A 27,871-nucleotide genomic window follows, 5' to 3' on the forward strand; every position below is an offset into this window, starting at 1 on the left:
GGGTCCTGGGTCTCAGGGGAGGAAGCGAGGGGCGGGGCTTGCCGGGCCGGGCCCTCAGTGACCCGGGACTGAGGTCACCCTGTGCCCCGCCAGTTGGGGGGAGCACTCCCTCTTTCTCTGGGGTCCAGCGGTCTGGTGGGCTGTCAGCGGCGGGGCAGGGCCCACGCTCTCCCTCTGCCCTCCGACAGGCCTCACTAACCCGCTGTGTGACTTGGGGTGTAGGGGCACAGGCCCGCGGCCAGGACCCCTAGTCCTGTGCCCACCGGTGCGGGGTTAACTCACGTCATCCGGGACCAGCCCGGCCCCGCAGCCAGACACCAGCGTCCACATCAGGCCCCAGCGCTCCCCCCTCGAGGACGCAGCGGGGAGGGGACGAGGCCCTGCAGGGACTGCGTGGCCCCCAGCCCACTGCCGGGGGCAGCCCTGCGGGGGGAAGCCCCAGCCCCCGCTTAAGAGAGGGAGCCCCACCCTGAGGCTGGGGGAAGTGGGTGCAGGGAGTCTGGCAGGGGGTAGGCAGGGCTGCGGCCCCCAGACCAGGGGTCCCACACAAGACCCTCGCCCTTTTGGAGCCTCACTGCACCTCAGAGGGGCCAGGACAGGGCTGGCCGTGCGCATGGGGCCCCTGCCCCTGGGACCCCTGCCCCAAAGTTCAGCAGAGCAGGACTTGACTTTTGTTTGCAGGAATGCTCTGACGGCAGGGGCCCTGCTGGGTGGGCAGTGGTAGGCGCCCGGGGCTGTCGTTTCCTGAGAAGCCCCTCCCCCGGGCTCCCCAATTTCATCTAAATCTTCTGTTTCCGAGGAAGGCCAAGCTTCTCCCACAGCCTCAGATGCCATTAAAGACGTTTTACTGCCAGATGTTTTGCTTTTTCCACAGAACCGGAGGCCAGCATGAGGTAGCTGGGAAAACATTAACCCCTCCAGACCCACAGCCGGGTCACCGTGTCTCAGCCTGTCCTCCAGGGGCCCTGTGCCCATCCCTCCCCAGCCCACTCAGGGCAAAGAGATGCCTTCTCTTTACAAAGCTCGGGGGGGGTGGGCACCTCCCTAAAGACAAGATGCGTCCCCTGCTGAGGTCCCTGGGAACTTGGCGAAACAAAGAGTTCCCGGGGCCTGGCCAGCCTCGGATGGGGTGTGGGAAGCCCTGCCACCCTCCAGCCCTGCTCCTGCGCTGTCACAGTGGGACCTGGGGGGACGACCCTCGGCAAGTGTCACCGGCAACGTCTCACCGGTTATTAGACGGGCAGTGGCCACAGCTCCACCACCCCGGACACTGGGACGGCCCCCGCACGGCGTCCATCACAGACGGTCTGTCCAGAGGGTCCTTCCCCCACCCCTTCCTCTCTCCCCCTTTCCCCTCCCCCTCCTCCCCCCCTTTCCTTCCTTTCTCAGTGTTTCTTTCAAACGACAACCACAGCCTCTAGGTCTGATTCCAACCGACCAGGGAATACGACTCTCGGCTCTTCAGCAACAGGACAGAGTAAATCAGGCCAAAGCGCGTGGCCCCGGGACGCAGGCCAGACAGACGCATCGAGTTCCTCGGGGCAGCTGGGATGCGGAGGGGTGGGACCCACCACACTCCCTGGTGGGTGCGCCGCAGCTACTCCTCAGGCGAGAGCGCGGGCGCCCCCCCGTCCCCTGGAGCGGCCGGCACGCGTGGACGCCTGTGGGCACTGCCTTTCCCATCCCGGCCTCTTTCTCTGTTGGTTCTTTGCCTTCCTGCTGCCAGCTGGTGCAAGCTCCCTGTCGCTCAGGACATGAGTCACCACCTGAGGGGTCCCGCCTGCAGGTCACTGTGACTCAGACGCCCCACATGCCAGCGCTTCCACCTGGGCGGCCAGCCTGGCCGTGACCGTCCACACCTCTCGGCCCCTGGGGGAGGCACCCCGGTTCCCCCGACCCCAGCACCTTCTCTGACTGCTGGCTGCTTCCCATCCAGCTGACTCATTTCGCAGTCAGAGCTGGGAGACAGGACCTCCCTGTGCTCGGCGCCTGGGGCCAGACCGCCGGACCCGACAGTCAAGCTGGCCGGGAGAGGGGAGAGGAGGGAGAGGGGAGGGGAGGGGGAGGGGAGAGGAGGGGAGAGGAGAGGAGGGAAGAGGAGTGGAGGGGAGAGGCGGGGGGAGGGGAGGGGGGGGGAGGGGAGGGGGGGGGGGGGGAGGGGGGGGGAGGGGGGGGGGGGGAGGGGGGGGGGGGGAAGGGGGGGGGGGGGGGGGGGAGGGGAGGGAGGGGGGGGGGGAGGGGGAGGGGAGAGGAGGGAGAGGGGAGAGGAGGGAGAGGGGAGAGGAGGGAGAGGGGAGAGGAGGGAGAGGCTGGTCCACGCTGAGGGCAGGGACAGGAGCCTGGCCAGTCTGGCACCCCCGTCAGCTCCGACGTCCTCACGGTCGCACTGCCATGGAAACCACATGTGTAACCATGGAAAACATTTTCCTTGATGAATCATGCTCTAAGTTGGGAGGAAAATTCACTCAATAGTTGAGGCATTAAAAAGAAATCAAAAGGGTTTTGTTCAACAGATGCTAAGAGGGTTTGGGTCTTTGGTGTTTATAAGTGAAGGCGGCTTTCTGTCACCCACACCCGGAAGAAGCAGGGCATCCCGGAAACACCCGCCGCCATCGCTTGGGAGGCCAGGTTCCTGGGACACTCCCCGTGTCACCCCATCCTCCGGGCCCTTCTGGTCTAGGAAGTTCTATCAAGAGGAGTCTGAGTTTTCAGAGCCTGCCGTGGGTCCCAGTGGCCCTGATGGGTCAGGAAGTGTCCATTCAGCGGCGAGGGCTCAGCCGTGGGCAGCGGCCTGGGTCTGTCTCCATGGGTCTTTCACCCACCGTGTGGCTCTGGGCACGATAACCCACCTCGGTTTCCCCACCTGGACAATGGGGGTAAGCTCTGCCTGCCTACCCCTGAGTCGGAGGAAGCATCGAACCAGGAAACACAGGGAAAAGCCCTTTGTGCCCTGAAAATCCATGTTTGCAATTATAAATGTACAGTTTTTCCCAGAAAGTGCCATGTCAGACCACAGAATCAGCACTCGGCAAAGTGGACCTTGCTCCGAAGGGCAGCGCCGTCCAACCGGCCCGCCGACCACGGCCGTGGGGGTGCTCGCTACAGGACGGAGACGGGGCGGCCCTCTGGGGTGCCACCCCTGTGGTCACTTCCGACCAGAAGGCCTCCTTGCAGCGTGGCCTCGCCAACAGAGGGGGCCGCGCTTGGGCCCTGGGGCTGCACAGCCGGCAGGTGGACCGTCAGAGGGGGACAAAGCGTGCGGTCAGGCGGGGGCCCTGGAGCTGCCCGGAGCCAGCCAGGGAGGACCAGCTCCCCCGACAGCCCCGGGACCATGGGTGCAGCGCCAGGCCTGGAATGGTTGGCTCTGTGTGTTCTTGACATTGCACCAGGGGGCTGCCTGGGGCGCTGCCACCTGATTGGCGGCATGGGGTGCAGCGTGGGGTCACCTGCTGGCCACCTTCGCTGTGTGGACACAGTGCTGTGAGCAAGTGGAGAGGAGATGACGAGGGATACGCTGCCCACGGCAAGGCACACCCTCACCCTCGTCCTCTGCAGGGTTGGACTCGTGCTAAGGGCCGGGGGGCAAAGATCCTGGGGCCTGGCATGTGTCTTCACCGTCCTCAGGGCATGTCCATGTTCCCCACGTGCCCAGACCAGATGTGCATCACCCATGGGGAGCATGACCTATCTGGGGGGTATCACCCATCTGGGGGGCATCACCCATCGGGAGGAATTACCCATCGGGAGGCATCACCCATCGGGAGGCATCACCATCGGGGGCATCACCATTGGGGGGCATCACCCATTGGGGGGCATCACCATCGGGGGGCATCACCATCGGGGGCATCACCCATTGGGGGGCATCACCATCGGGGGCATCACCATCGGGGGGCATCACCCATCGGGGGAATCACCCATCGGGGGGAATCACCCATCGGGGGGCATCACCATCGGGGGGCATCACCCATCGGGGGGCGTCACCCATCAGGGGCATCACCATCGGGGGCATCACCCATCGGGGGGCATCACCCATGGGGGCATCACCATCCAGGCGCCTGGCCTGGAGACCAGAGCGGGAGGGGAGTGAGCTCTGCTCTCACCTCCTCGCCCCTGCGCCTCCCCTCATCCCCCCTCCATAAAGGTCCTGGGCCGCAGCCCTGCTGTCCTTCCTGGAGTGCGCCCTGTGTCTGAGGGGCCCCGACCGCTGGCAGGGGCAGGCTGGCAGCAACCCCACAAGCCCCTGGAGAGGGTCTCCCAGGCTGGGGGCAGGGGGGGAGACGTGCCCCGGGGGTCCGGGCACAACCCGACACTGGTTGTGGCTGGAGGGGCTGCAGGAGGCCGCTCCCCCCTCCCCCCTCCCCTCTTAGGGCCTCACACTTGCTGCCTGAAAAGGGTGGGCAGAGGCTGGAGGGTGAGGAGGAAAGAGGGCTGTTTAGCAGGAGGAAGGCCCTGCCTGGCGCGGAGGTTCGGGCGTCTGCAGGGCAGAGGGGGCGCTGTTGCTCCACGGGGGGAGGGCGCTGCCCCGCCCCCATCAGCACGCGGGCGGCCGGCCCCTCCTGCCCCTGCAGCGAGGCCGAGGCCGAGGCGAGGCGTTTCCGGAGGAGCCGCTTTCCTCCCAGCTTCCACCCACGCCGCGGTTTTTAACCCCAAGGACAATCCTGGTGGATAACTTCCCCTTTCCCTGCACTTACTTTTGGAGGCACCTGGTATCACAGGGGCCTGGGAGGTGCAGGAGTCCGTTCGGGGGGCGCCCCTGGAGGGCTCCTGTCAGCGGCCCAGGGGTCCAGAGCCCCAGCTCCTAGGAGGCCGAAGCCCAGGGAGTGACCTGCGGGGCCTCCGGACACTGTAGGCCGCACCCCGGGGGGCAGGTGACCCGTGCTTCCCTGAAACAGCCTCCTAGCCTGGGCGAGAGGCCCAGAGATGGGGGGCTTCTCCCCATCACCACCCAGCCCTTCCCGCGGGGCCTGGGGACAGCCCTGTCCCCCAAGCCTCCTGGACCCCCCAGCCCATGTCCTCCCCCACCTCTCCAGGGCCTTGACTCTTCCCGCCTGGAGACCTCAGCTGCCTGGACAGTGTCACCTGGGGGTCTGTTCCAACCTGCAGCAGCCCTGCAACCCACCCTCCCCCCAGACACCCACACCCTCCCAGCCTGGTCCCCGAGGACCGCGGCCCGCCTCTCACCCCTCACGGATGCTGGATACCATGCGAGCGGCAGGGCGGGGGGGCTTGCAGCCTCGGGCCAAGTACCTCCCTGGGGCCCCTCCCCTCTCATGCCCTCCCCCCAGAGGGCTCCGGGGCTCCAGGCCAGGCAGGCGCCCTCATGGTCCCTGCGGTGCTGTGGGGAAAGGCTCGCTCCCCGAAAGCCGATCTGGGACATCAGGTGAGTGACACCCCCGCCCCCAGGGAGGGGCCAGCAAGGCCCACGGTGGGAGTGAGAGGAAGAGAAAGGGGCCCTTGGCTGCCCATCCTGTCTCTTCTCCACAAGCAGAGGGGGTGCTGCAGAGCCCGGCACCCTAACTTGCTCCCTTGCACCCTGGCCGACGGCCCCGTAGGGCAGCTGTGCTGTCTGCCTGGCTCCCGGGAGCCCTGCAGGGAGGGGTCTGAGGCCTGGCCTGGGCCTGGGGGCTGTGGGGACGTTGACCCTCCCGAGGCCGGCTCACCCCTCGGGACCACCTTGCCCGGCGCGGCCGGCTGGGAAGTGTGGGTGTCCCTGTGCCCTCCTCACACCCGCATCCTCACTGCCCAGCGGTGTCCGCAAATGGACCCTCCCGTCCCACAATCGGCCAGAGGCCCGAGCACGACTGTCCCTGTTTCTCCCCATTTCACAGACAAGGTGAGTCCAGAACCACTCGGCAGCTGGGCCCCTGCTGTGGGGAGTCACGGCTCAGGGTTTCACACAACAGATTCCGACTTCATCTCCAAAACCTGCAAGAACATTAATGCTGCCGCCCCTGCAGCTAAAACAGCTCAGACCTGGAGAGACCACGTGAGCAGGTAACAGCCTTGCGCGAGGGGCCGAGCCCCCTTGTCTGACCCGGAAGCTGGGTGCCCTGCGCCCAACCCCGGAGCACAGAGAGAAGTGCCCACAGCACGGCCTGGGTGAGACCAGTGGCAAGTAAAACTACCCCCACGGTTAGCTCACAAAAGATTCAGAATGTACGTACGGGGAAAACACTGGAAGAAATCCCACAGCAATCACTGAGAGGTATAATTCCCGAAGGGTTTCTCAAAACTTCTTTACTGTGGTTATACGACTTCGGCATGTCTTTAAACTATAAAACATTTCGGCCGATGTTAGACAAGTGGTAACAGCTCCAGCTCTGGGAAAGATCTTCTAGAATGTTCTCTGGGGCAGGGGTGGGCCTGGCCACATCCGGAGCTCACCCCTGCAGGGCCCCGGGGTCGGGGGTCTTCACACCTGTCCTCAGAAGCAGGGTCTCACCATCCTCTCTCTGTGTCTCTGTCTCTCTGTCTATGTATGTATTTATGTAAAACAAATGCACGTATAGTTATTGTGCTGACTGCGTTTTCCCAGAGTAAAAAACGAAATTATCTTTCGTCAATATGTATTTGACTAAACTGTGAAAAGATATTTCTATGACGCCTCGGAAGTCAGACCGAACAATGGATTTGAAATGTTTACACAAACAGCACTGTGATTTGTAGGAACTGGTGAGCGAGCGGACAGGCAAACAGGCCAATCAAGCCCACATGAAGATGGGAAACAAAATGCCTCAGGGAAGTTCGTCTCAGGGCTCCCGTCCTCTTCAGACTTCTTCAAGCTGACTTAGCAGGAGAACCGTAGGCAAATAAAAAAGTCCCCACAAACCAGGGAGGTAAATCCTTTCACCGAGTGGCGTCCGGGGCCCAGAGCAGCTTGGGCTCCAGCTCCGGGGAGCGTGAGCGACTCGCCCAGAGCTGGGAGACACCCCCCCGCCCTCCCCGGCTGCTGGGCCCCCGCCCCGGCCCCTCCTCCCGCTCCTCCCTCCACCCCTCCCTCCCTCCTGGGCTGAAACTCTGGCCGAAGGAGAGCAGAGACAACTCTCTCTCTCTCTCTCTCCCCGGCCACCGTCGCCAGCCCACCCTGCCCGTGACCCCGCTCCATGGTGACCCGCAGGCCGGCGACATGAGTCTGCCCCGTGTTCTGCTCCCCCTGATGCTGCAGGCCTGCTGGGCCACCGCGCAGGACGATGCGGCAGTCTCAAGGGCCATCGCCTTCCAAGGTGAGTGGACTTGCCGCGTCTGGGACTCTGGCGTCGGCTGCCGGGCGAGGCCGGCCTGGACCAGGCGTATCAGCCGTGATGCCCCAGTGGGACCCCAGCCCCTTCCCTTGCTGCCCGAGCGCTCAGAGGCTGCGCGGCTGGCGCAGGACCCCGGCAGGAGGAGGCTGAGCCCGCAAGCTCCCTGAGCGCCTGTCCTCGGCCGGTGCTGCCCCCTCTCTGCCTCTCAGCTCCCTTTGATTCCTTGCCGGTGGTCAGTCAAGAAACACGGTTACCTGTTCCCACCCACCCTTTTCTGAAGGTCATGCCCCTGGTAGTTTTAAATTCAACTTGGAAACGCGGTGAGAAACCGGCCTCAGCTGTGGTGAAGGGTGGACTCCTCGCCCTTCCCAGAGGCTCGGAGTCTGAGCTGGTGCAGGGGTGGCCTGGCCGGGGAGGTGGCTGGCGGGGGACTCACCTGGGGAAGGTGGGCTCGGGGCGTGAGCTGCAGGCCCCGCTCCTCCCGTTCCCGGCCCAGACTGCCCCGTGGACCTGTTCTTCGTGCTGGACACCTCCGAGAGCGTGGCCTTGAGGCTGAAGCCCTACGGGGCCCTGGTGGACAAGGTCAAGGCCTTCACCAAGCGCTTCATCGACAACCTGAAGGACAGGTAGGACCTCCGTCCTCTCAGGGGGCGGCCGGCCTGGGGTCGCCCCCGCCGTGGCCCAGCAGGCAGGGCTGAGCCTCAACCTGCTCGGCTGCGTCCCCATCTGAGAAGGGAGGTGTCGGCCGGGCCACTCGAGTCCCCTCCCCAAGTCTGAGTGGTGCAGATGGGCCAGGAGACAGCTGAGTTTGAGACGGAGCAGGCCGGTCAGCCGGGAGGGCGGAGGGGGCACTGCTGCTGCCTGGGCTCCGGGCCCCAAACTCCGAGGAGGAAACAGCTCCCCACCTCTACGGCTGAGCGGGCGTGGGGAGCTGACCAAGGCCCTGTGGGTCCGCCCGGTGTCTGGAGGGGGCGCTCCTCGCCAACCACCTGGACGCTGACCACTGCCCAAGGGGACGGTCAGAGCCCACACCCCGGGCCCGAGGTCCCAGGGTCCCCCGTGTCCACTGTCCTGGTCGGAGGGGCCACCAGCCCAGTCCTGGGTTTGGGGGCACCACGCTCCATCCATCCATGCATCCGCTCACTCACCGGGGGAGCCCCGGGCAGGGGGTGTGGCCAAGCACAGGACACGCCTGCAGGGGGGTGGGTCAGGGCCACGGGGGTGGGGGAGGGCTCAGCTCAGACCAGGGTCCTCCCCCTCCCTCACCTGCACAGGCCCCTCCCCTCGTCCCACCCTGTCCCTGCTGACCCACTCACCCACTGGCCAGCTGACCCAGGCGCCGAGCCTCCCACCCACCAGAAGGGGCCGCAGGGACAGAGGACAGGTCTGCCCAATGCAGGGACTGTGGGACTGAAGCCCCAGACCTCCCGAAGTGCCCGGGTTTATGAGGCCCAGGGAGGGCCCCGGTGTGGATGTGCCTCGGGGAGGGGGCGCCAGGGCAGCCCTGCAGCCCGTCGTCCCGCTCCAGGGGGCTCTGGCCCTGCGCCTCCGTTCTCCCGCCTGTGAACTGGGGGGCTCTTCCTGCTGTCGGCGTTGGTTCTCGGCAGGGGGCCTCCGTCACCCGTCTGCTGATGGGCTGGGGGCCTGGCCACCCCCGGAGACCATCGACTGAGGTGCCCGGGGCAGAAAGAGGAGGCCACTCAGATCCAGGGGTCCCCACCAGTGTCCCTCCCCTGCCACTGTCAACGGCCCCACTGCTGTCCATGGAGGGTCTGCCCCCCACCCCGTGGCCCTGGAGCAGGCTCTTGGCACACAGCTCCTTGTCTGAGGCCCTGGAGAGCAGGGGACACGGTGGTCACTAGCTGGCCGCCCCCACCCCCGCCCCGTGTGGCCCCCGGCGCCGGGACCCAGGGCCTTAGGGCCGCTCGGGAAGCCCAGCCCGGGGCCCACAGGCCCCTCCCCCTCGGGGCGAGACGGGACCGGCTGTCTGTCCACCTGTGACGTGGTGGCCGTCCTGCCCTCGGATGGACACAGCAGGGGAGCGGGCCTGGGTCTGGGGAGGGCCGCTCACCTCCGCGGGGCCCGCAGGTACTACCGCTGCGACCGCAACCTGGTGTGGAACGCGGGCGCGCTGCACTACAGCGATGAGGTAGAGATCATCCGCGGGCTCACGCGCATGCCCAGCGGCCGTGACGTGCTCAAGAGCAGCGTGGACGCGGTCAAGTACTTCGGCAAAGGCACCTACACGGACTGTGCCATCAAGAAGGGGCTGGAGGAGCTGCTCGTGGGGTGAGTGCCCGCTGCCCACCCGGCTCCCGTCTGCGGCCCCGCGGCCCTCAGAGGCTGCCTCACCTCCCTGGTCACAGCCTGGTCGGCCAAACTCCAGGGCTGCCCGCTGGCAAGCCAGGCTCTGGTGCCCAAGGTCCCCAGGACCAGTCCCAGTGGCCGAGGGGGTCGTGCTGCTGACCACTGCCCAGCCTGCGCCATGGCTGCCGAGGTCGCTCTCCACCCCTCTGTCCTTCCCTCCAGCGGTCCACCGTCTTCTCAACCACTGAAGGCAGAGGGGACCTGAAATGTGATCCCACAGAACTCTATTTTCTGTTTTAATGTCCTTTCCTATAATCCCACTTATGGCCGGATCAGCACAGAGAAACAGGAAACACTGCCTTGGGTCTGGGTCTCTCTCCAGGGTTTCTAGCCCCCTGCCCCTTACCTCCAGTCTAGGGGTCTCAGCTCTGCGGTTCCAATGGGGCTCTGGGCTGACAGGGTCAGTGCTGGCCTGAGGGGGCCATGCTGGGTGGTCTCACCTCTCCCGCCCCCTGCAGGGGCTCCCACCTGAAGGAGAACAAGTACCTGATCGTGGTGACCGATGGGCACCCCCTGGAGGGCTACAAGGAGCCCTGCGGGGGCCTGGAAGACGCCGTGAATGAGGCCAAGCACCTGGGCATCAAAGTCTTCTCTGTGGCCATCACGCCCGACCACCTGGTAGGACCCCTGCTGGGCCTACGTTGGGTGGGGGGGGCGCGGGTACAGGCACAGCCTGAGGGACGGGGGGCTCCAGGGGAGCAGAGGTGGGGAGGGGCCCGGCGCGCCCACCGTCCCCAACGTTCGCCCTCGTTCCGGTCGCATCCACGCCAGGAGCCACGCCTGAGTATCATCGCCACGGACCACACGTACCGGCGCAACTTCACGGCGGCCGACTGGGGGCAGAGCCGTGACGCGGAGGAAGTCATCAGCCAGACCATCGACACCATCAGGGACACGATCGTGAGCGCTGCCCCGCCCTCCCCGCCGCGTCCGGGGTGCCGGGGATCCTGTGCCCGGGGATGAAAATTAACTTGACTTTTCTCTTTCACTTTTCAGAAAAACAACGTGGAGCAAGTGGTAAGGCCCCCCTCCCCCCCCCCCGCCCCGCGCCATAGCAACACCGGCGCCCGTTTCTCCACCAGCAGGCTGAGCGTGGGCGGCCGGTGTGGCTGGGCCTGGGCTCTCTGACGTGTCCCCCTGTCCCTTCTTCCGCAGTGCTGTTCCTTCGAGTGCCAGGTGAGTGTGCCCCCCCCGCCCCGGGCCACCCCGACTCTGCCGCCTCGCGCTCACCGTTCTCTTGTGTCTTGCAGCCCGCCAGAGGACCTCCCGGGCTGCGGGGCGACCCCGGGTATGAGGTGAGTGGCCGCGTCCTGTCCGTGCTTTCCTCCTTGGGGTGTGGGGGGAAGCCTGGGAGAAACGTCCCTGCAGCCTGGCACCCGGGTGCTAGGGACGCGCTGGACCCCAGGCAGCCGTCCCGAGCGCCCGCCGCCCGCCTGCTGCGCTGAGCATGTGCCCCAGCTGCGGGAGAGAGTCCGGGCACGGTGACCCCGCACCGATGCGGCGGCCACGGGCTGCCGCGGGGTGGGGCCCGCCGCTCCGGCCTCTGCCCCGTGGGGGAGGGAGTGGCCTTTCTGGAGTGACCACCCCTGTGGCTTCGCTCCTGGAGGTGGGCCCCCCGTGGGACGGGCGAACATGGGCCCAAGGCCGGGACTGCTTCGTGCGGAGGTTTTGGAGAACAAAATTAGTTCCCAGTATTCACAACCTGGGAGCTTGCTCGTGGAAGTCCAGATTTCTGGCTTTTCCTAGAAAGTGTCAGGTGCAGGGGCTGTGGAGCCACGTGGCTACCTCCCCTGGGGGGCTCCGGCGCCCCATCCACCCCGCCCGCCCCTGGGAGCCCAGCACAGCAGCGAGAACGGGCGGAGAGAAAAGATTCAGGGGTCAGTCCAGCCGGCGCCGGGCAGCCCCAGGGCCCGGTGGGGTGTGTGGGAGGGGACCGTGGACCTGACCACGCAGATCCCAGGATGGGCCACGAGAAAGGTGCCTGAAAGCCACGTGAACACTAGGGACCGGATGGAATAGCTTTTTAGAGCTTTTTTGTTAGCAAGTAGAGGGTCCTTCTCACCAGCTTTTTAGAAATAAACAGAATTTGTCCTCTAACCTTGATCTGCTCTGTATTCCAGGGAGAAAGAGGGAAGCCAGGGCTCCCGGGAGAGAAAGGAGACGCCGGAGACCCCGTGAGTGCCGAGCCCCTGACCAAGGGGGATGGGGGCGCTGAGAAGCCCGAGGCCAGGGAATCAGGCTGCGGAAACTTCCAGAAGGATGGCTGGTTTCTGAGCACCATCGCCATGTGGCCTGACCCTCAGAGGACACGGCCCCCGTGGGTGGCGAGGACCAGGGCGCACACGGCATAGCCATCCTTCCAGCACCCCCTGCCCAGGAAGACTCCCCATGCCCCTCAGGCCCCCCCCGCAGGCCCACCTGCTCTCAGAAGATGGGGGCAGGGGGCAGCCAGCAAAGTCCCAGGGCCTCTGCTTCAGCCACGGCCAGTCTCCCCCTTCCCCGTGGCCCCGGGAGGGCTCTGGACCCCTGCCTCCCTGGAGCTCCGCTGAGAGCCCCCAGGAGGGGGTGAGGCCTTCATAGCAGGGCGCTTCTCAGACGCAGGTCAGTGACCAGCCAGCCAGGTCTCTCCAGCTGACCGGGCCTGAGTAAGGTGGAGAGCAAGCGGGCTGGACGGGGGCTGCCCCTGCCCCCAGGGGTGTCTAACGCACCCCTTTCTCTGTTGCAGGGAAGGCCTGGGGACCTCGGACCCGTCGGCTACCAGGGCATGAAGGTGCGTCTCCCCCTGCTCTACCACAGCCTTTCCTGGGGCCTCAGGGCATCGGGCCTGGGGCGCCCCTCACAGCCCCCTTCCCTCCTCTGTTTGCTGTCTAGGGAGAAAAAGGGAGCCGAGGGGAGAAGGTGAGTGACATGAGACTTTGGGGGGCGTCCCTCGGGGCACAGAGCAGCCCCTACTCTGGGCAAGGACGATGCTGCCTGTCCCCGGCGTGGCTGGGCTGCGATGAGCTGGGTGGCGGGGAGGCGCCCTCCTTGGGGACCTCGCCCCACGATGGGGAGACCAAGCCCCTCACCCTTCCTTTCTGTCTCCTCAGGGCTCCAGGGGACCCAAGGGCTACAAGGTGAGTGTGGCCGTAGGGGCGTGGCCGGTGGGGACACTTCCCTGTGGGGCGCGGTCTGACCTTGGTCTGACCTTCTTTGGTTTTTGCACTTTGCAGGGCGAGAAGGGGAAGCGTGGCGTGGACGGCGTGGACGGCATGAAGGTCACCCTCAGCTGGGGGAGGGCTGGAAGCGGGGCCCGTGTTTCAGGAAGGGACGGTGGGCAAGGCTGGCCACCCCAGGGAAGGTGGGTGGGTAGGGGTCTCATGTGTGGCCACCCCTGGGCAACTCTGAGGCAGCATGAAAGGCAGGAGACATCTCCTGCCAAGCCCCAGGTCCCAGTGGACCCCAAGCCACCTTGCCAAGCTCAGAGCGTCTTCTGCCGGGTGGGGCTTTCTTGGGAAGGGGGTGGATGAGCCAGAGCTGAAAGGCTTGACCACCAAACCCGCCTTCCTCCTTGCAGGGGGAGACGGGGTACCCTGGCCTGTCAGGCTGCAAGGGCTCGCCTGGAATCGATGTAAGTCGCTTTCTCTCACCGACATTTTAAGACTAAGTCCTCAAGAGTGAAAGTTGCCTCAACCCTCCTGCTGACACGCTGAGAAGTCACACGGGCCATACCACGTGCAGACCTGCCCTTCTGGCTTGTCACTCACGTGTGTGCAGCCCGGTGGCTGCGGCTTCAGAGTGTGGTCTGACTCTGCGTCCTCTCCCCAGGGCATCCAAGGACCCTCTGGGCCCAAGGGCGACGCGGGTGCCTTCGGACTGAAAGGAGACAAGGTCAGTAACTCGAGCCCGCGGGGGGCCAGGCTGGGGCTTTACAACCCACCGAGCATTGAGCAGAAGTCCCTCCTGGAAGCAGGTTCTCGCCCCTAGTCTGGGGGCCAGGCCCCGCCGCCCATGGGGGCTGAGGCCTCGCCACTGCCCTTCCCGGGGCCATCAGGGCTGCGGGTGGGACCCTCCGCCCCGGGGAGTGCTGGTCCCTCAGCCTCGGGCACGTCCGGTGCCCATCACGCCACCGCCCCTGCTCGTCCATCTGCGGCCTCTCGGGTCACCTCAGGAACGTCCACGTAGCCCGCAGCCCGCGGGTCAGCCCGGAATCCATCTGCTCGCGGGAAATCTAAACTCAGGAATAAACAGGGTGATGTTGCAGTGGGCGGAGCAGTGAGGCGCGAGGACGTCACGTTTTGGGTCTAATTCAAATCTGTTGCTGGTATTTTTTTCAGCAACAGGAAGTGCTGGGAAAGTTGGAGCAGTAACATGAACTCTGCCCCAAACGCGTCCTAGCAACGCACATGTCCTGGAGTGTGGGCCGAGGTCCCCAGCCTGGCAACAGTGGGCCTCCACTCCTGAGGGCCGGGTTGGCCCCTGTGGTGGGCGGCGTTTGAACCCAGGAGGCGGGTTTTGTGTGGAGATGTGGGAGTCTGGGGAGGGTCCTCTGCGTCTGAGGCGCCTGCAGTCAGTGAGGGACGGCGGCCTGAAGCCTGGGTGAGCAGGGCCAGCGTGGGGTCACTGGCCCCCAGGACGGCTGGGCACGGCCTCCTGAAGGCTGACCCTTGGATCTTTCCAGGGTGAGTCTGGAGCAGACGGGGAGCCTGGGAGGCCAGGGAACACGGGGCCCACCGGAGACGAGGTGAGCACACACACAGCCCCCCGATGCAGGGGGGTGGGCCCCGGCCCTGGGAGGGGCCTCAGGGTCAAGGACAGACAGTCTGCAATGTTGTCCCCAGGGTGAGCCCGGAGAGCCTGGTCCCCTGGGAGAGAAGGGAGAAGCCGGCGACGAGGTAGGAGCCCTCCCCCTCCTGCTGCCCGAGCCTCAAGCAGAGTTCCCGACGCAAACTAACACTCGTGTTCATTCCTCTCAATCGCAGGGAAACGCGGGACCAGACGGACCCCCCGGAGAGCGGGTGAGTGGAGGCGCCCTGGGCCTCACCACTTAGTGGCAGACGTGGATGGTGTGACCAGCCCTGGGGTCCCAGGTGGACAGACCCTGGAGAGCGTGCTGGAGCCAGTGGGACCCCAGTCTCTGAAGGACGGGGCGTGAGATGGAGGGACTGCAAGTCCTGGTATCTGCTGGGGCGCCAGGCCCTGTGCCCAGGCCTCGAGCCCCAGCCCTCACCGTCTGGGCTGCAGCCTCACCGCCCTCTGCTTTCTCCACACAGGGCGGCCCTGGGGAAAGCGGACCACGGGGGACCTCAGGCGCGCGGGGCCCGAGAGGAGACCCGGTGAGTCACTGTTCCTAAAGCTGGGACCCCATCCCCTGGGGGCAGAGACCGGGGCCAGGCCGGGGTCAGGCCATCAGAATTACAGGACACGCCACCGAGGCCCTCTGGCCCCTAGATGTGGGCGACCCACGCGCTCGCCTCCTATCTCCCAAATATACCCCCCGACACACACTCCTTGTATGGGAAATGCAGCAGCTCATGCCCTTGGGCCCCGCCCAGACCTCCAAGCTGCATGGGCCCGGGCCACCTCCAGGGCCTGGGAGGCAAGGTGAGCTGGTGCGGCTTCTCCACTCACCACGGATGACCAGGGAGCAGCCGCCTGCAAAGTCACCCAGACACGCCGTGTAAGCACGTTCTCTGCAGCGTGGGTACCACCTTCACGCCGGCTGGCCCGGTGTCTGGCTCCACAGGGCTTCCCCGAGCTGCGATTATTCTTTAGCTTGGCCTTTATTTAGCTGCCCAACTTCACACTTTCGCAGCTGACTCAGCGGGCCCCTCCCGCCGCACATCTGGGCTCTTCCCCCCGAACCCCGTAAACATTTCGCAGACGGAGCCTGCATTCTTCCGGGGACAGTTTTCCTTTGTTGCAACTTCAAGAGCAGGAATGTTGGCAACGGCTCAGTGGCTGTCGTTCCCTCACCTCCCAGGCCCAGCGGCTTCACCATCAGGGGCCACGCTGGGCTTTCTCTGCCACGCGGTTAAGCGGGAAAGGCTGGCGGGACCCAGGGCGTGGGCTCCGAGTCAGACTCTGCCCAGCTGGAGGGGGGAGCAGGCCTCACCCTATGGCTCCGGGGTTAGGAGGCAAGGGTGCTGAGCCCCAAGCCTCAGAGGCGGCTGGCCCTCTACCTGCTGGCGGCGCAGGCGACGCCGCTCCCCGTCCGCAAGAACGGGACACTTCTCCAGGCTGTGCTCTCCCCCTGGGGTGACACTCGGCCGTAGGGGCAAATGCTTCTCCTCCAGATGCGTGTCCAAGGCGTCCCGATGGGGAGAGTGAGCTTAGCCAAGGCCAAGGTCAGGGGGAGAGAGGTTTGTCTTTCTGACCCCGCCCCACCCGGGCCCCCCCAGAACCCCACGCCCCACCGGGCAGGGGTGGGGAAGGACAGCAAAGCAGGGACGATGTAGCTTTGACTCCCTTTCCAAGCCCTGTCCTTCAGGTCAGGAAACAGGACTGAAGGCCAGGCTGTGCCTCCAGGAAGTGCCCTGGACAAACGGCGGGGGAGGTACGGCCAGCCCCACACAGCTCCGGGCCCCGAGGCCGGGTGGACGATGAGATGCCTCCCGGCCTCGGGGGGGCTGCTGGCCCCTTGTCGTGGCCCCTTGAAAACACAAGTCACCTGATGGCCAGGCACGTGGCCACATTGTGGGAAACACGTGGGCAAGCGTGAAAAGGAAGGACGAGGCCGGCCCACAGCAGACAGCGGCCCTTCCTGGCTGTGTGGGAGCTGCCAGGCCCCCGGCCTCGCCTGGTGGCCACCCGGGGCGGCTGCCCTCTTCCATCTGCACCTCAGCAGCTTTTCCTCTCCAGGGCGAAGCTGGACCCCAAGGTGACCAGGGACGAGAAGGCCCCGTTGGCGTCCCCGGAGACCCGGTAGGAAGCCCGGCTGCTGGGGGGCAGGGGGGGAGCTGCTGCCAGTTTAGATCAGCTCACAGATTTAGGGGGAGGTCTCTTTTCTCTTCCCACCTGGGGTGCTTCCTGCAGGGGCATGGCCTGGAGACCTTGGGATGTCTGGGGTCGGGTGGGGGGCCAGGGTGGCTGGTGCAGATTGGTGAGCTGGGCCCAGGGGAGCCCTGTCTCAGGGTGGGCGCCTGCCAGGACGCAGCCCTGAGTGCGCAGAGCCCCATGCTGCCCCCAGCTCTGCCCTCAGAGTGAGGAGGGGTGCCCTGGCTCGGCTGGTGCTGGGGGAGGGCAGTGGGCTTGGAGGCCGGGCTGGGGCATGCAGGGGCAGGGCAGGCAGCAGCAGGGGCATGCTGGAGTCGGGGGACCCTGGGGACCCCCTGGCCTGGCGGAGTGGGGTCACGGGGGACTCAGCCCAGACAGAGGCACCCCACATTGGAGACAGGGTGTGTGAGCCTCTCTCAGTGTTTGGAGCCCAGAGGTGAGATCCTGGCTGGAAATTGATTTGGGAGTGTCGGTGCACAGAAGGTTCTAGAATTCCTGGATGTGACCTTCTAGAGGTCATGCTGGGGATGAGGAGGAGAGTGGAGGCCTGAGGAAGCAGCGGGCTGGGTGGAAGGCGGGGGCGGGGGACAGGCAGGAGGCTGTGAGCGGCTGGGGGTGGGGCACAGGTGAGACCACCCTCCCCAGGGGGCATCATGCCCACCGCTGCTCTCAGCCCATCTTCTCCAGACCCCGGCCCGGGGCCAGCCCGGGGGTCCACGAGTGGAGGGCGGGGACAGGATGCACGCAGAGGCGAGGCAGTTTGGGATGCAGCCGCACTGGGCAGGCCTCGGGCAGAGGGACACCGCTGGTGGCCAGTGCGTCCTGGCAGAGGTCAGCAGGGCCTGCTCGAGCTCCAGCCGGCCCTGGGGGAGCACAGGAAGGGGGGCACACAGCCTGGTGCCGCCCTTGTTATGGGGGTGCCGGCCATCCAGTGGGGAGACAGACCACACGTAGTGAACACGTAGCAAGCTGACCTATGTGCGTGCTGAGGACGCCTGGCTGCAGAGGTAGGTCCCGCAAGGCCCTTGACCCCGCCCGCCGCCTCCCGTGGGGTGAGGGCTGCCCCAGGGTCCACGAGCCCCTGGGGGGCCCTGCAATTCGGGGTGCTGCCGGGCTGGGCATCGGCCGGCTCTGCCGCTGACCTGCGACGCGGCCTCTTCCTTGGCGCCCTCGGAAGGGTCTGCTTCCTGCCCCTTCTCGCCCCGTTGACTGTAAGGAGATTGTCTGCAGTATTTTGCTTTACAGAAAAATACTGTAGAGTTCCCTGGTGGTCTAGCAGTTAGGATGCCGGGCTTTCACTGCCGTGGTCCGGGTTCAATCCCTGGTCGGGGAAATAAGACCCCGCAAGCTGCACGGCAGGACCGAAAAAAAAGAAAAATACTGTAATAAATATCAACATCCATCTGCCGTTCAGTCAGCTTATCTGTCCATCCGTCCATTCATCCATCCATCTCTATCCATCCATCCATCCATCATCTATGTACATATGTGCGCATCTATCCATCTATCCATCCACCCACCTGTCATCTGTTCATCTATCACATATCTGTGGATGGATGTGTCCAGCCGTCCATCCATCCATCTACCCACCCAGCCGTTCATCCATCCATCCATCCTGAAGAACTTCCAAGGCTATGTCCAGAATGTAAGTTCTTAGCAGCAAAATTTCTTAGCCCCAGTGGTGTGTGTGTGAGTTGATATTTGCCAAATAATCCTACCTACTTCTCTATCTGGCCCCCACTCACACTCCCCCAAGAGTGTGAAATAGGACGGCTCCCACACTTTGCCAAGATGAGCTATGATCAGACTCCTGATGTGAGCTTTTTCTCCCCTCTTGCTTTGACTGTTCGTGGGTTTACGGGCCAAGCGCGGTCTCTGCCAGGCTGTTGAGGCAGCTCTTCATTTCCCACCGGCATCTGTGTTTCCCATGTTGATGGCGTGGGGCTCCATCCACGGGGCAGACATTTTGTCGGTTGTCATCTGCGTCCTGACCTTGTCTGTGGTACCTTGTGGTGAAGGATGTCCTGCTCGTTTACAAAGATTTGCAAATGCCCTCACCCCTTTTAGTGTGTTTTTTGCTTACGTCTTTGATTTGTCTGGAGTATAGACTGTGGGGCTGGAAGAGAGGTGAGCTTGGCCTGCTTGACTTTTTCGGAGAAAGGCCAGCCCGTTGTCGCAACACACATGACTGCAGTCTTTCCTGCTGATTAAAATGCACTTCCATCATGTTTAAACCCCCTCACCTACGTGTGCCCTTTCTGGTCTGGCTGTCGCACACCCCTCCTCTTTCCATTTCCACCCAGTTCCCACGACTGTAGCTCACGTGGCCTCAGGCCGGGCTGGGGCGGCTTCCTGGGCCCCTGCCTGGGCCCCTGACTTTCCTGGACAGGAAGCAAGGAGCAGTAGCTGCTCCTGGCCGGTGCTGCCAGGACAAGCCGCCCGGGTGACCCGCGTCTTCCCTGTGGCACCTTCAGGAAGTCATTCAAGACTCTAAAGGCACGAAACTCTAAAAGCAGGAACCGACACTGGGGTTCACGGGAGCATCCCAGCAGCATTAGTTTTCAGAGCCATGATAGTCACCGCAAAGAAAAGGAAACGACCAAGAGTGTGGGGAGAGAGGGAGGCCCCACCCCAGGCGGTGGGGACCCTGGGCGCTGCCGGGGGCGGCTGCCCCCTTTGGGAGGGGGGCCTGTGTCCCCCCAGCCTGTGAGCGACCGGAGACGGTCCCCTCCTGACCCGTGGCTCCCGGCCAAGGAGGCGCTTGGTCACCTGGACGTTCGACTTCCGGGCCTCCAGGCTCTGGCTTCTGTGCCCCGCGCTCCCAACCCCATCACGGACCCACGACCGACTCCAGGCCCGGCAGGAGGCCGGCTCCGACCCCAGGGTCCATGCAGAGAGTTCTGGGAAATATGTTTTCCCAAATCCCAGGAAAAGGCAGTGGAGAAACAGAGGACAGGGTCCCGTCGTCCCGTGGCGGGCCCAGCCGTCAGGCCTCGCCCGTCCCACGTCCCACCGCGGTGGGCGCCCCCTCCCACCCGCGAGGATGCCAGCTGCCCGCAGGGACTCCGCCCGAGTTTGGTCTTTCTGTGTCTTAGACAAGCCCTTGAGTCCCAGTTTCCCAGGAGGTGCCACCCGGGACCAGGTGGTGCCGCTCTTCTTGCCCCGAGGCAGGTCTCGGGGCCCCAGGCTGACCCCCTGAGCCCCCGTGTCCCCGTGGCCAGCGTGCAGGGAGCGTGACGCTGGCGCTGGCCGAGGCGCACCACCGCGCCAGCCCCCGAGCCGTGGCCACGGCCGGACCCCTGCCCGGTGCGGGGCGGCAGCGCTGTAGCAGCCTCCTGGCCGGATAACGGGCGTCGTGCACATTTGCGATGGGAGGGCAGCCAGGAGAGAACCCGTGAGAAGTGCCGCCTCATGACGGGGCCCAGGGGACGGGCCTCTGAGTCCAGGGTCCCGTTGGTGGGGCCCAGAGGGGCAGGCGGGCCAGCAGCCCTGAGTGACACACGCTTGCGCTCCTCGCTGGGGCCTGGCTGGGGGCGTCTGCGCAGTGCTCAGGGGACCGAGAGCCTGGACCCGGGAACGCAGGGTCACCTCCAGGGAGGGACGGGGATGGGGCAGCCAGCAGGTGCGGGCTCTGGGGCCCGGGGGGCCGCTCTGGGGCGGAGGGAGACCGGTGGCTGTGTCCCCTCTGCAGGGTGAGGCTGGCCCCACTGGACCGAAAGGACACCGTGGCGACGAGGGGCCCCCAGGGACCGAGGTGAGGAGCCCTCCCCTCCCCCCATCCTAGGAGGGGCCAGCCCTGGACCCAGACCCCACCCCGTACCCAGCGCTTCCTTAGGAGATCCCCCCAGGCTCCTTACCTGTGAAAAATGTTTCATTTCACCTCACAGTATATGTGACTCTTAGGACATTTAGAAAATGAAGAAAACTACAAAAAGAAATCTAAAACACCCACCCAGAGATAAACAACATGAACAGTTTGGCTTATTTCTTTCCAAATTTCTTTTTTCTTTCTTTGCATACTGTGCCTTATAAATTTGACTTGGTGAGGTTTTTTTGTTGTTTTTCTCATCATGAGCTCAAACCTTAACGATTTTTCACCACGTTGTTGACGTGCTCCCGTTGGCCACGCCTGTAGCTGTATCTGCTGGTTCCTCCACCCCCGCCGGATGGGCTCTCGGGTTTGAATTTCCTGCAGTGACCCCGTGCGTTTCTGTCCCTGTTCTGGTCACCTCGTCCTCGGGTCACTCCCTGGGTGGACCACTGGGCAGTGCCTCTAAGGCCCGAAGGTTACACGGCCCCCAGGATTATTGGTTTAAAAACCCTTCTTTTAGTCATTGCTGTGCTGCGTGAAGACACGTTATTTTATTTAATTGTCCCTCTTTCCTCCACGAGGCCGTTTGCCTCTGAGCCCGTGTGGCTCGTTGCCTGGCGTCCACCTCACTTTCCCCTCCTTAGGGCCCCGGAGGAGCCTCAGGGCCCCCAGGACCCCCCGGAGACCCCGGGCTGATGGGCGAAAGGGTGAGTGACGCAGGGCACAGGGCACAGCCCTGGTAGGGGGGCTGCCTGGGACCCCGGAGTCCAGAAGCGGCCGGCCTGGGCGAGGCCCACAGTGACCGGACGCGGTCTGCTCTCCCAGGGTGAAGACGGCCCCCCCGGAAACGGCACCGAGGGCTTCCCCGGCTTCCCTGTGAGTGCCCCCGGACACCCCCTTTGGCCAGTCGGGCGCACAGGGGCTCCGTGGCTGGGATTGCCCCTCGTGGCCCCCCCGCCACGTCAGAGCCTGGCGTGACTGTCCTGCCTTCCCTGCAGGGCTATCCGGGCAGCAGGGGTCCTCCCGGGATAAATGTGAGTACACGCCCGTCCGCTCTGTCGGCCCCTGGAGCACACGTGCACGCTCGAGCACACCGCTCCCACACCTGAGCAAACACACACGAGTGCAGAGGCACACACACGTGCAGACGCACTGCCCCCGCAGCCCAGCTGTCGCCGAGGCCCCCCCCGCCTGCGTCTCCGTCTCTGGGAGCCCCGCCTGCCCCAGGCGGGGTGCCCCTGCTAACTGCCACTCCCCCCCAGAGCCCTGCCCTCCCCAGGGGCCCAGGGCCGCAGCACCCACCCCAGACCCTGGGCCCTGCTCCCCCTGACCACGTTCTCCCCTGCAGGGCACCAAAGGCTACCCTGGCCTCAAGGGAGACGAGGGAGAAGCCGGGGACCCCGGAGAGGACGTGAGTGCAGAGCCCACCACATGCTGTGACATCCCGGGTCAGCCTCGGCCTCAAGGGCCCAGACCCGGAGGGCTGTGGTGGCTCCGAGGGCGGCTGGGCCCCCGGGGTCGAGGGTGCGGTGGGCAGACTCGCAGCAGGGGGTCCAGGGGCTCCGGCCACGTGTGGCCGTGCCTGCAACACCGCGCTGTCCTTCCAGAACAATGACATTTCTCCCCGAGGCGCCAAAGGAGCAAAGGGCTACCGAGGCCCCGAAGGCCCCCAGGTGCGTCGGCGGGCGCGGGCAGGTGCCCCACCTGGAGGCTGCAGAGGCTGGGGGGGGGGGGACGGGACCTGGGAGCCAGGCTCTGGGGAAGGGCTCGGGAGGCAGGATGAGGGGGAACGGGCAGTTTCGGGGTGGAGGGCTGAGCAGGCAAGGGTGGGCAGAGAAAGGGAGGGTGGGTCTCCAGGTGAGACGTGATGGGCACGGCAGGGCCCAGGGCGGTGCCTGGGTGAGGCTGGGCACCCTGCCCCTCGAGGTGGCGCCATTAGACCCACAGGGACACTCTGCCCCGGGCAGTGAGCACCCACAGACCACCAGGAAAGGGCACATTAGACAGTTGTCGCTCCCCGGACGGCGGTAGCAGGTCCCCCAGCCCTTAACGTGCAGAAGCCTCAGCTGCCCCTAGTGTTCTGGGGGCCCTAAATGGAGGTGGGGTCAGCCGAGGGCTCCCGTCAGACCTGCAGCCCAGGAATCGGACAGGGCCCCAGCGTCCACCCTCTCCTGTCCTTTCTCTGACAGGGACCCCCAGGACACATGGGACCACCAGGGCCAGACGTAAGTGGGGTGTCTGTGAACATCCTTGGGGGCCAACCACTCTGGCCCAGGATCCTGTGAGGGTGGGGAGCCGTGACAGCAGCAGGGCGCCATGATGGCCACGGGGGGGACACGTGATGGCCACAGGGGGGCACATGGTGGCCATGGGGGTGTGATGGCCACAGGAGACATGTGATCGCCATAAGGGCACATGATGGCCATGGGAGGGCATGTGATGGCCACTGGGGGGACACGTGGTGGCCATAGGGGAACATATGAAGCCGGGGGGGGGCACATGATGGCCACAGGGTGGACATCTTATGGCCACGGGGAGACATGTCTCTGCCCCCACAGGAACATGTGATGGCCACGGTGGGGGACACGTGGCCACATGTCAGGGACCACATCAGGTGCTCATGCCCTGCAGGCAGGGGCCTCACAGGCAGAGCAGGGCACACCATGGGAAGGGAGACACCCTGCCCAGCCCAGCCCCTCTGTGGTCCCAGCTGTGGTCCTGGGGATGGGGACCTGGACGGCTGGCCTCACCCCCAGAGCCTGGGGCAGCCCTGGAGGGGTCACAGGAGGGCCTGTTCTGTCTCATGGGAGTGTCTCACCCCCTCCCCAGGAATGCGAGATTCTGGACATCATCATGAAAATGTGCTGTGAGTATCTCCACCTTTGAGTAACTGTCCGAATTAGAAGGAACGTCCTGCCATGGTGCTGGCCGGGGTGAGGCAGGCAGGAGGGCAGGCGCGTGCCCACCCACGAGAAGGTCCTTGCGGAGCGGGCAGGGCTGGCTGGAGGGTTTAGGCTAAACTGCCACGTAACTTCCTCTTTCTCCTCTTCCCAGCTTGCTGTGGTGAGTGTCACTCTTTGCCTGGTGTTTTTAGCTTTCGAGGGGACTGACCCTGTGGGTGGTGGAGCCCCTCGCCCACACCCCCACAGCCCTGGGGTGCCGGCCCAACTCGTCCTCTCCCCGGTCACTCACACAACCAGGCACGGGGGGACGGGAGTTCTCCCCAGTGCCCCCGGGTCCTCGGGGCCCTGCCCCTCGGGGCGGCCCTGCTCTGGAAGGGGTCCCGGGAGGGGCCCCGAGGCTGAGCCCGCCGCCGCCCACAGAGTGCAAGTGCGGCCCCATCGACATCCTCTTCGTGCTGGACAGCTCCGAGAGCATCGGCCTGCAGAACTTCGAGATCTCCAAGGACTTCATCGTCAAGGTCATCGACCGGCTGAGCAGGGACGAGCTGGTCAAGGTGAGGTGCTCACCCTGGCCTCGCTCGAGGACGGAGCTTCCCAGGAGGGGTCCGTCCTGACACCAGAGTGGAAGGGCCGGGTGCTGGGGGCCGTGGGACGGACGCTCTGTTTCTCGAAAGTCGAAGCCCCCAGCCCACCAGAGCATGAGAGTCACCCCGGGGGCCCGGAGGCCCGGGGGCTGGTCCGGCCTGGGACAGGTGGTGGGTGGGAGGGTGGCCCAGGAGGGGCGTGGGTGCCTCGGGGGCCCGTGGTGGGGGCCGCTCGTGACCGCGGCTTCTGTCCCCGTGCAGTTTGAGCCTGGGCAGTCGCACGCGGGCGTGGTGCAGTACAGCCACAACCAGATGCAGGAGCACGTGGACCTGAGGGACCCCAACATCAGAAACGCCCAGGACCTCAAGGAGTGAGTGCGGCTGCTCGGAGCCAGCCCACGCATGGTCCCCAGCGGCCCACCCAGCCCTGCCCTGGCCCCCTGCCCCGTGCCCTGCCCCCAGCCCTGCCCCCATGCCCCTGGCCCCCTGCCCCGTGCCCTGCCCCCAGCCCTGCCCCCGTGCCCCTGGCCCCCTGCCCCGTGCCCTGCCCCCAGCCCTGCCCCCGTGCCCCTGGCCCCCTGCCCCGTGCCCTGCCCCCAGCCCTGCCCCCATGCCCCTGGCCCCCTGCCCCGTGCCCTGCCCCCAGCCCTGCCCCCATGCCCCTGGCCCCCTGCCCCGTGCCCTGCCCCCAGCCCTGCCCCCATGCCCCTGGCCCCCTGGCCCGTGCCCTGCCCCCAGCCCTGCCCCCATGCCCCTGGCCCCCTGCCCCGTGCCCTGCCCCCAGCCCTGCCCCCGTGCCCCTGGCCCCCTGCCCCGTGCCCTGCCCCCAGCCCTGCCCCCGTGCCCCTGGCCCCCTGCCCCGTGCCCTGCCCCCAGCCCTGCCCCCATGCCCCTGGCCCCCTGGCCCGTGCCCTGCCCCCAGCCCTGCCCCCATGCCCCTGGCCCCCTGGCCCGTGCCCTGCCCCCAGCCCTGCCCCCGTGCCCCTGGCCCCCTGCCCCGTGCCCTGCCCCCAGCCCTGCCCCCGTGCCCCTGGCCCCCTGGCCCCCCCTGAGGGCGGCACCGTGGCCCCACAGAGCCATCAAGAAGCTGCAGTGGATGGGCGGAGGCACCTTCACCGGCGAGGCCCTGCAGTACACCCGCAGGCGACTGCTGCCACCCACCCAGAACGACCGCGTCGCCCTGGTCATCACGGACGGCCGCTCGGACACCCAGAGGGACACCATCCCACTCAGCGTGCTCTGCGGCCCTGACATCCAGGTGGGGCGGCCTCCGTATCTGCGCTGCCTCCCTTGCGCCCTGGGGCTCGGGGGACGGTCCCCACCAGGGCCATGCCAACACTGTCCCTCCCCCCAGGTGGTCTCCGTGGGCATCAAGGATGTGTTTGGCTTAGCCGCGGGCTCCGACCAACTCAACGTCATCTCCTGCCAAGGCCTGGCGCCCCAGGGACGGCCGGGCATCTCGCTGGTCAAGGAGAACTATGCGGAGCTGCTGGACGACGGCTTCCTGAAGAACATCACCGCCCAGATCTGCATAGGTGGGTGCGGGCAGGGCCCCCCTCCACCCAGACGTGGTCCTGCTCTCCTCTCACTGCGACCTCCGGCCACGGGTGCCACACACCCACGGCCAGCAGCACGCTTGCTGCTCCCCCCAAGCCGCTTCCCACTCTTACCCGAGCAGGCCATGGCCTGGCTCCTTCGGGGCCCAGCGTCCACACAGGCGCTCCCCCAAGTGTGGGCTGCACCGTATCTCCCGCCCTTTGTCCTGGAGCCATGGGCCATGTGTGTGCTGGGATCTGAGGCTCGGTGCACCCACAGGTGCAGGCCGTGCTTGGCCTTGGTGCCTGAGACCCCTCAGAGGTGCCCACCTAAGAACATACTTGCCATGTCCATCCGGGCCTGGCCCAGGGTCAGAGCTGAGTCCACGGTGCAGACAGCTGGTCGGCAGCCAGAGAGAGCTGCGGGGTCCGACTTGGGGTCCTAGCCCTCCCGGTGGGCACGTGCTCAGCCTCGTCCAGGGACAGCGTGGCCCGGGGTCTGAGCTGCGGACCACCCTTCCTCTTCTCTGAGCCTTGGTTTCCCCATTCTGGGAAGGGGGGGTGCCTCACTGGGCTGGTGCCCGGGGGACCGTTCTGTCCCGCAAAGGCCCCCTCTTGAATAAAGGACACCCCTCCCGGTGGGTGGAGGGGGGCCAGCCGTTCAGGAGCATCAGCTGTGCTTCCGTGGAGATGCCAGGTGTCCTCTTGTTGGCGGGTTACAGGTGGAACAGCGGTCTCTGAGATCGCTGCGTCCATGCTGTGCGGTTCTCTCTTTTACAGACAAGAAATGTCCAGATTACACCTGCCCAAGTGAGTGCCGGGGGAGGGGGAGGGGCTCTCGGGGGGGGCACCGGGCGAGGAGGGTCCGGAGGCCGCAGGGTGGGTGGGGCCAGGCTCCCCAGGGCCTCGGTGTGTGCTCACGGCCGCCCCTGCCCACAGTCACCTTCTCCTCCCCGACCGACATCACCATCCTGCTGGACGGCTCGGCCAGCGTGGGCAGTCACAACTTCGACACCTCCAAGCGCTTCGCCAAGCGGCTGGCCGAGCGCTTCCTGACGGCGGGCCAGACGGACCCGGGCCAGGAGGTGCGCGTAGCGGTGGTGCAGTACGGCGGCACCGGGCAGCAGCGGCCGGAGCGCGCGGCACTGCAGTTCCTGCAGAACTACACCGTGCTGGCCGGCGCCCTGGACACCATGGACTTCTTCAACGATGCCACCGACGTCACCGACGCCCTGGGCTACGTGACCCGCTTCTACCGCGAGGCCTCGTCCGGCGCCGCCAGGAAGAGGCTGCTGCTCTTCTCGGACGGCAACTCGCAGGGCGCCACGGCGGCCACCATCGAGAAGGCCGTGCAGGAGGCCCAGCGCGCAGGCATCGAGACCTTCACGGTGGTCGTGGGCCCCCAGGTGAACGAGCCCCACGTGCGCGTCCTGGCCACCGGCAAGGCGGCCGAGTACGACGTGGCCTTCGGTGAGCGCCACCTGTTCCGCGTGCCCAGCTACCAGGCGCTGCTGCGTGGCGTCTTCTACCAGACGGTGTCCAGGAAGGTGGCGCTGGGCTAGCAGCCGGGCCACCGCCACCGAGACGGAAAGTGAGAAGGGGACCCGGAGGTTCCTGACCCACCGATTAGCTAGGTCTTTTTTAAAGGAAAAGCTTGAAAAGCCGTGATTCAGTGCTCTGTGTTGTGCCAGCCCCTCTGAGCGGGGTGTGGCCGCCCCTGACCCTGGGCTCTGCCGGCCCCCTCCCGCCGCCCACCTGAACCCGCACCTGAACCGTCCCGCCTCGTGCTGCCCGTCAGCGTCCCCTAATCCCGAGTCAGAACCCCTAAGCCTGGTTTCTCTTTCCTTTCTGGGGTCAGCTGTCACCGCCTCCCCTGCCCCACTCCCTCGTAGCTTGACTTCCCCGCCGCGGGTCCTCCAGCATCCTTCACGAAACGCTCACACCTGAAGTCAGGTCTCCCGGCAGCTCGCACACGACGGTGAGCCTGAGCCCCGGTGAGCCGACACCTCTTCCCGAGGCTCCTGTCACTCACCCCGACCGGCAGAAAGCGCGACTCCTCGGCCCTGTGTCCCGAAAACCCCAGAGCAAAGGTGCTGTCCTGCCCCCATCCCCCCACCCAGGACGCAGAGGCCTCGCCCGCCACCAGGGGCAAAGTGATGCGTTTCATCAAACAAGCCAAAGCTCTTTTTCCTCAAGGAAGTGATTGGTTCTACATTTTACTGAAGGCCTTCCTGGTACTTTAGTTTTACTTTTACTCCTTCCTGTGTTTTTTCTCAACGGTGTCCATGTCGGCGACTTTTCCAAATAAAGGCTTTCACTCTCCTTTCCGCGGTCATCTGTCTGGGGAGTTAAACCCACTCGGCGTTTGCACTTTGCACCAACAGGACTCAGAGGTGCTTGGGGCGCGCCACTCAGAGCCAGTAGAGGTGCCTCCCCCCTCTTCCAGGTCTGGGGC

At 65.7% G+C, this 27,871-nt stretch overlaps 1 protein-coding gene across 1 annotated transcript; it reads left to right on the top strand.

Moving 5' to 3' along the window:
• Positions 1-7,001: 7,001 nt before the first annotated feature.
• On the top strand, positions 7,002-27,738 carry COL6A1 (collagen type VI alpha 1 chain). The gene is made up of 35 exons (XM_036850193.1): positions 7,002-7,223; positions 7,738-7,867; positions 9,330-9,530; positions 10,067-10,226; positions 10,380-10,508; positions 10,605-10,625; positions 10,764-10,784; positions 10,859-10,903; positions 11,729-11,782; positions 12,334-12,378; positions 12,480-12,506; positions 12,698-12,724; positions 12,821-12,865; positions 13,165-13,218; positions 13,416-13,478; positions 14,269-14,331; positions 14,429-14,482; positions 14,570-14,605; positions 14,861-14,923; positions 16,449-16,511; positions 20,275-20,337; positions 21,039-21,101; positions 21,220-21,270; positions 21,393-21,428; positions 21,743-21,805; positions 22,002-22,067; positions 22,584-22,619; positions 23,224-23,260; positions 23,449-23,457; positions 23,718-23,851; positions 24,143-24,252; positions 24,956-25,139; positions 25,236-25,416; positions 26,197-26,226; positions 26,356-27,738. The coding sequence occupies exons 1-35, from the start codon at positions 7,127-7,129 to the stop codon at positions 26,976-26,978; spliced, it is 3,084 nt and encodes a 1,027-aa protein (XP_036706088.1). The 5' UTR covers positions 7,002-7,126; the 3' UTR covers positions 26,979-27,738.
• Positions 27,739-27,871: the final 133 nt, after the last annotated feature.

This window comes from Balaenoptera musculus, chromosome 4 (genome assembly GCF_009873245.2).
Source record: "Balaenoptera musculus isolate JJ_BM4_2016_0621 chromosome 4, mBalMus1.pri.v3, whole genome shotgun sequence".
In the NCBI taxonomy this organism is placed as follows: Eukaryota; Metazoa; Chordata; class Mammalia; order Artiodactyla; family Balaenopteridae; genus Balaenoptera; species Balaenoptera musculus.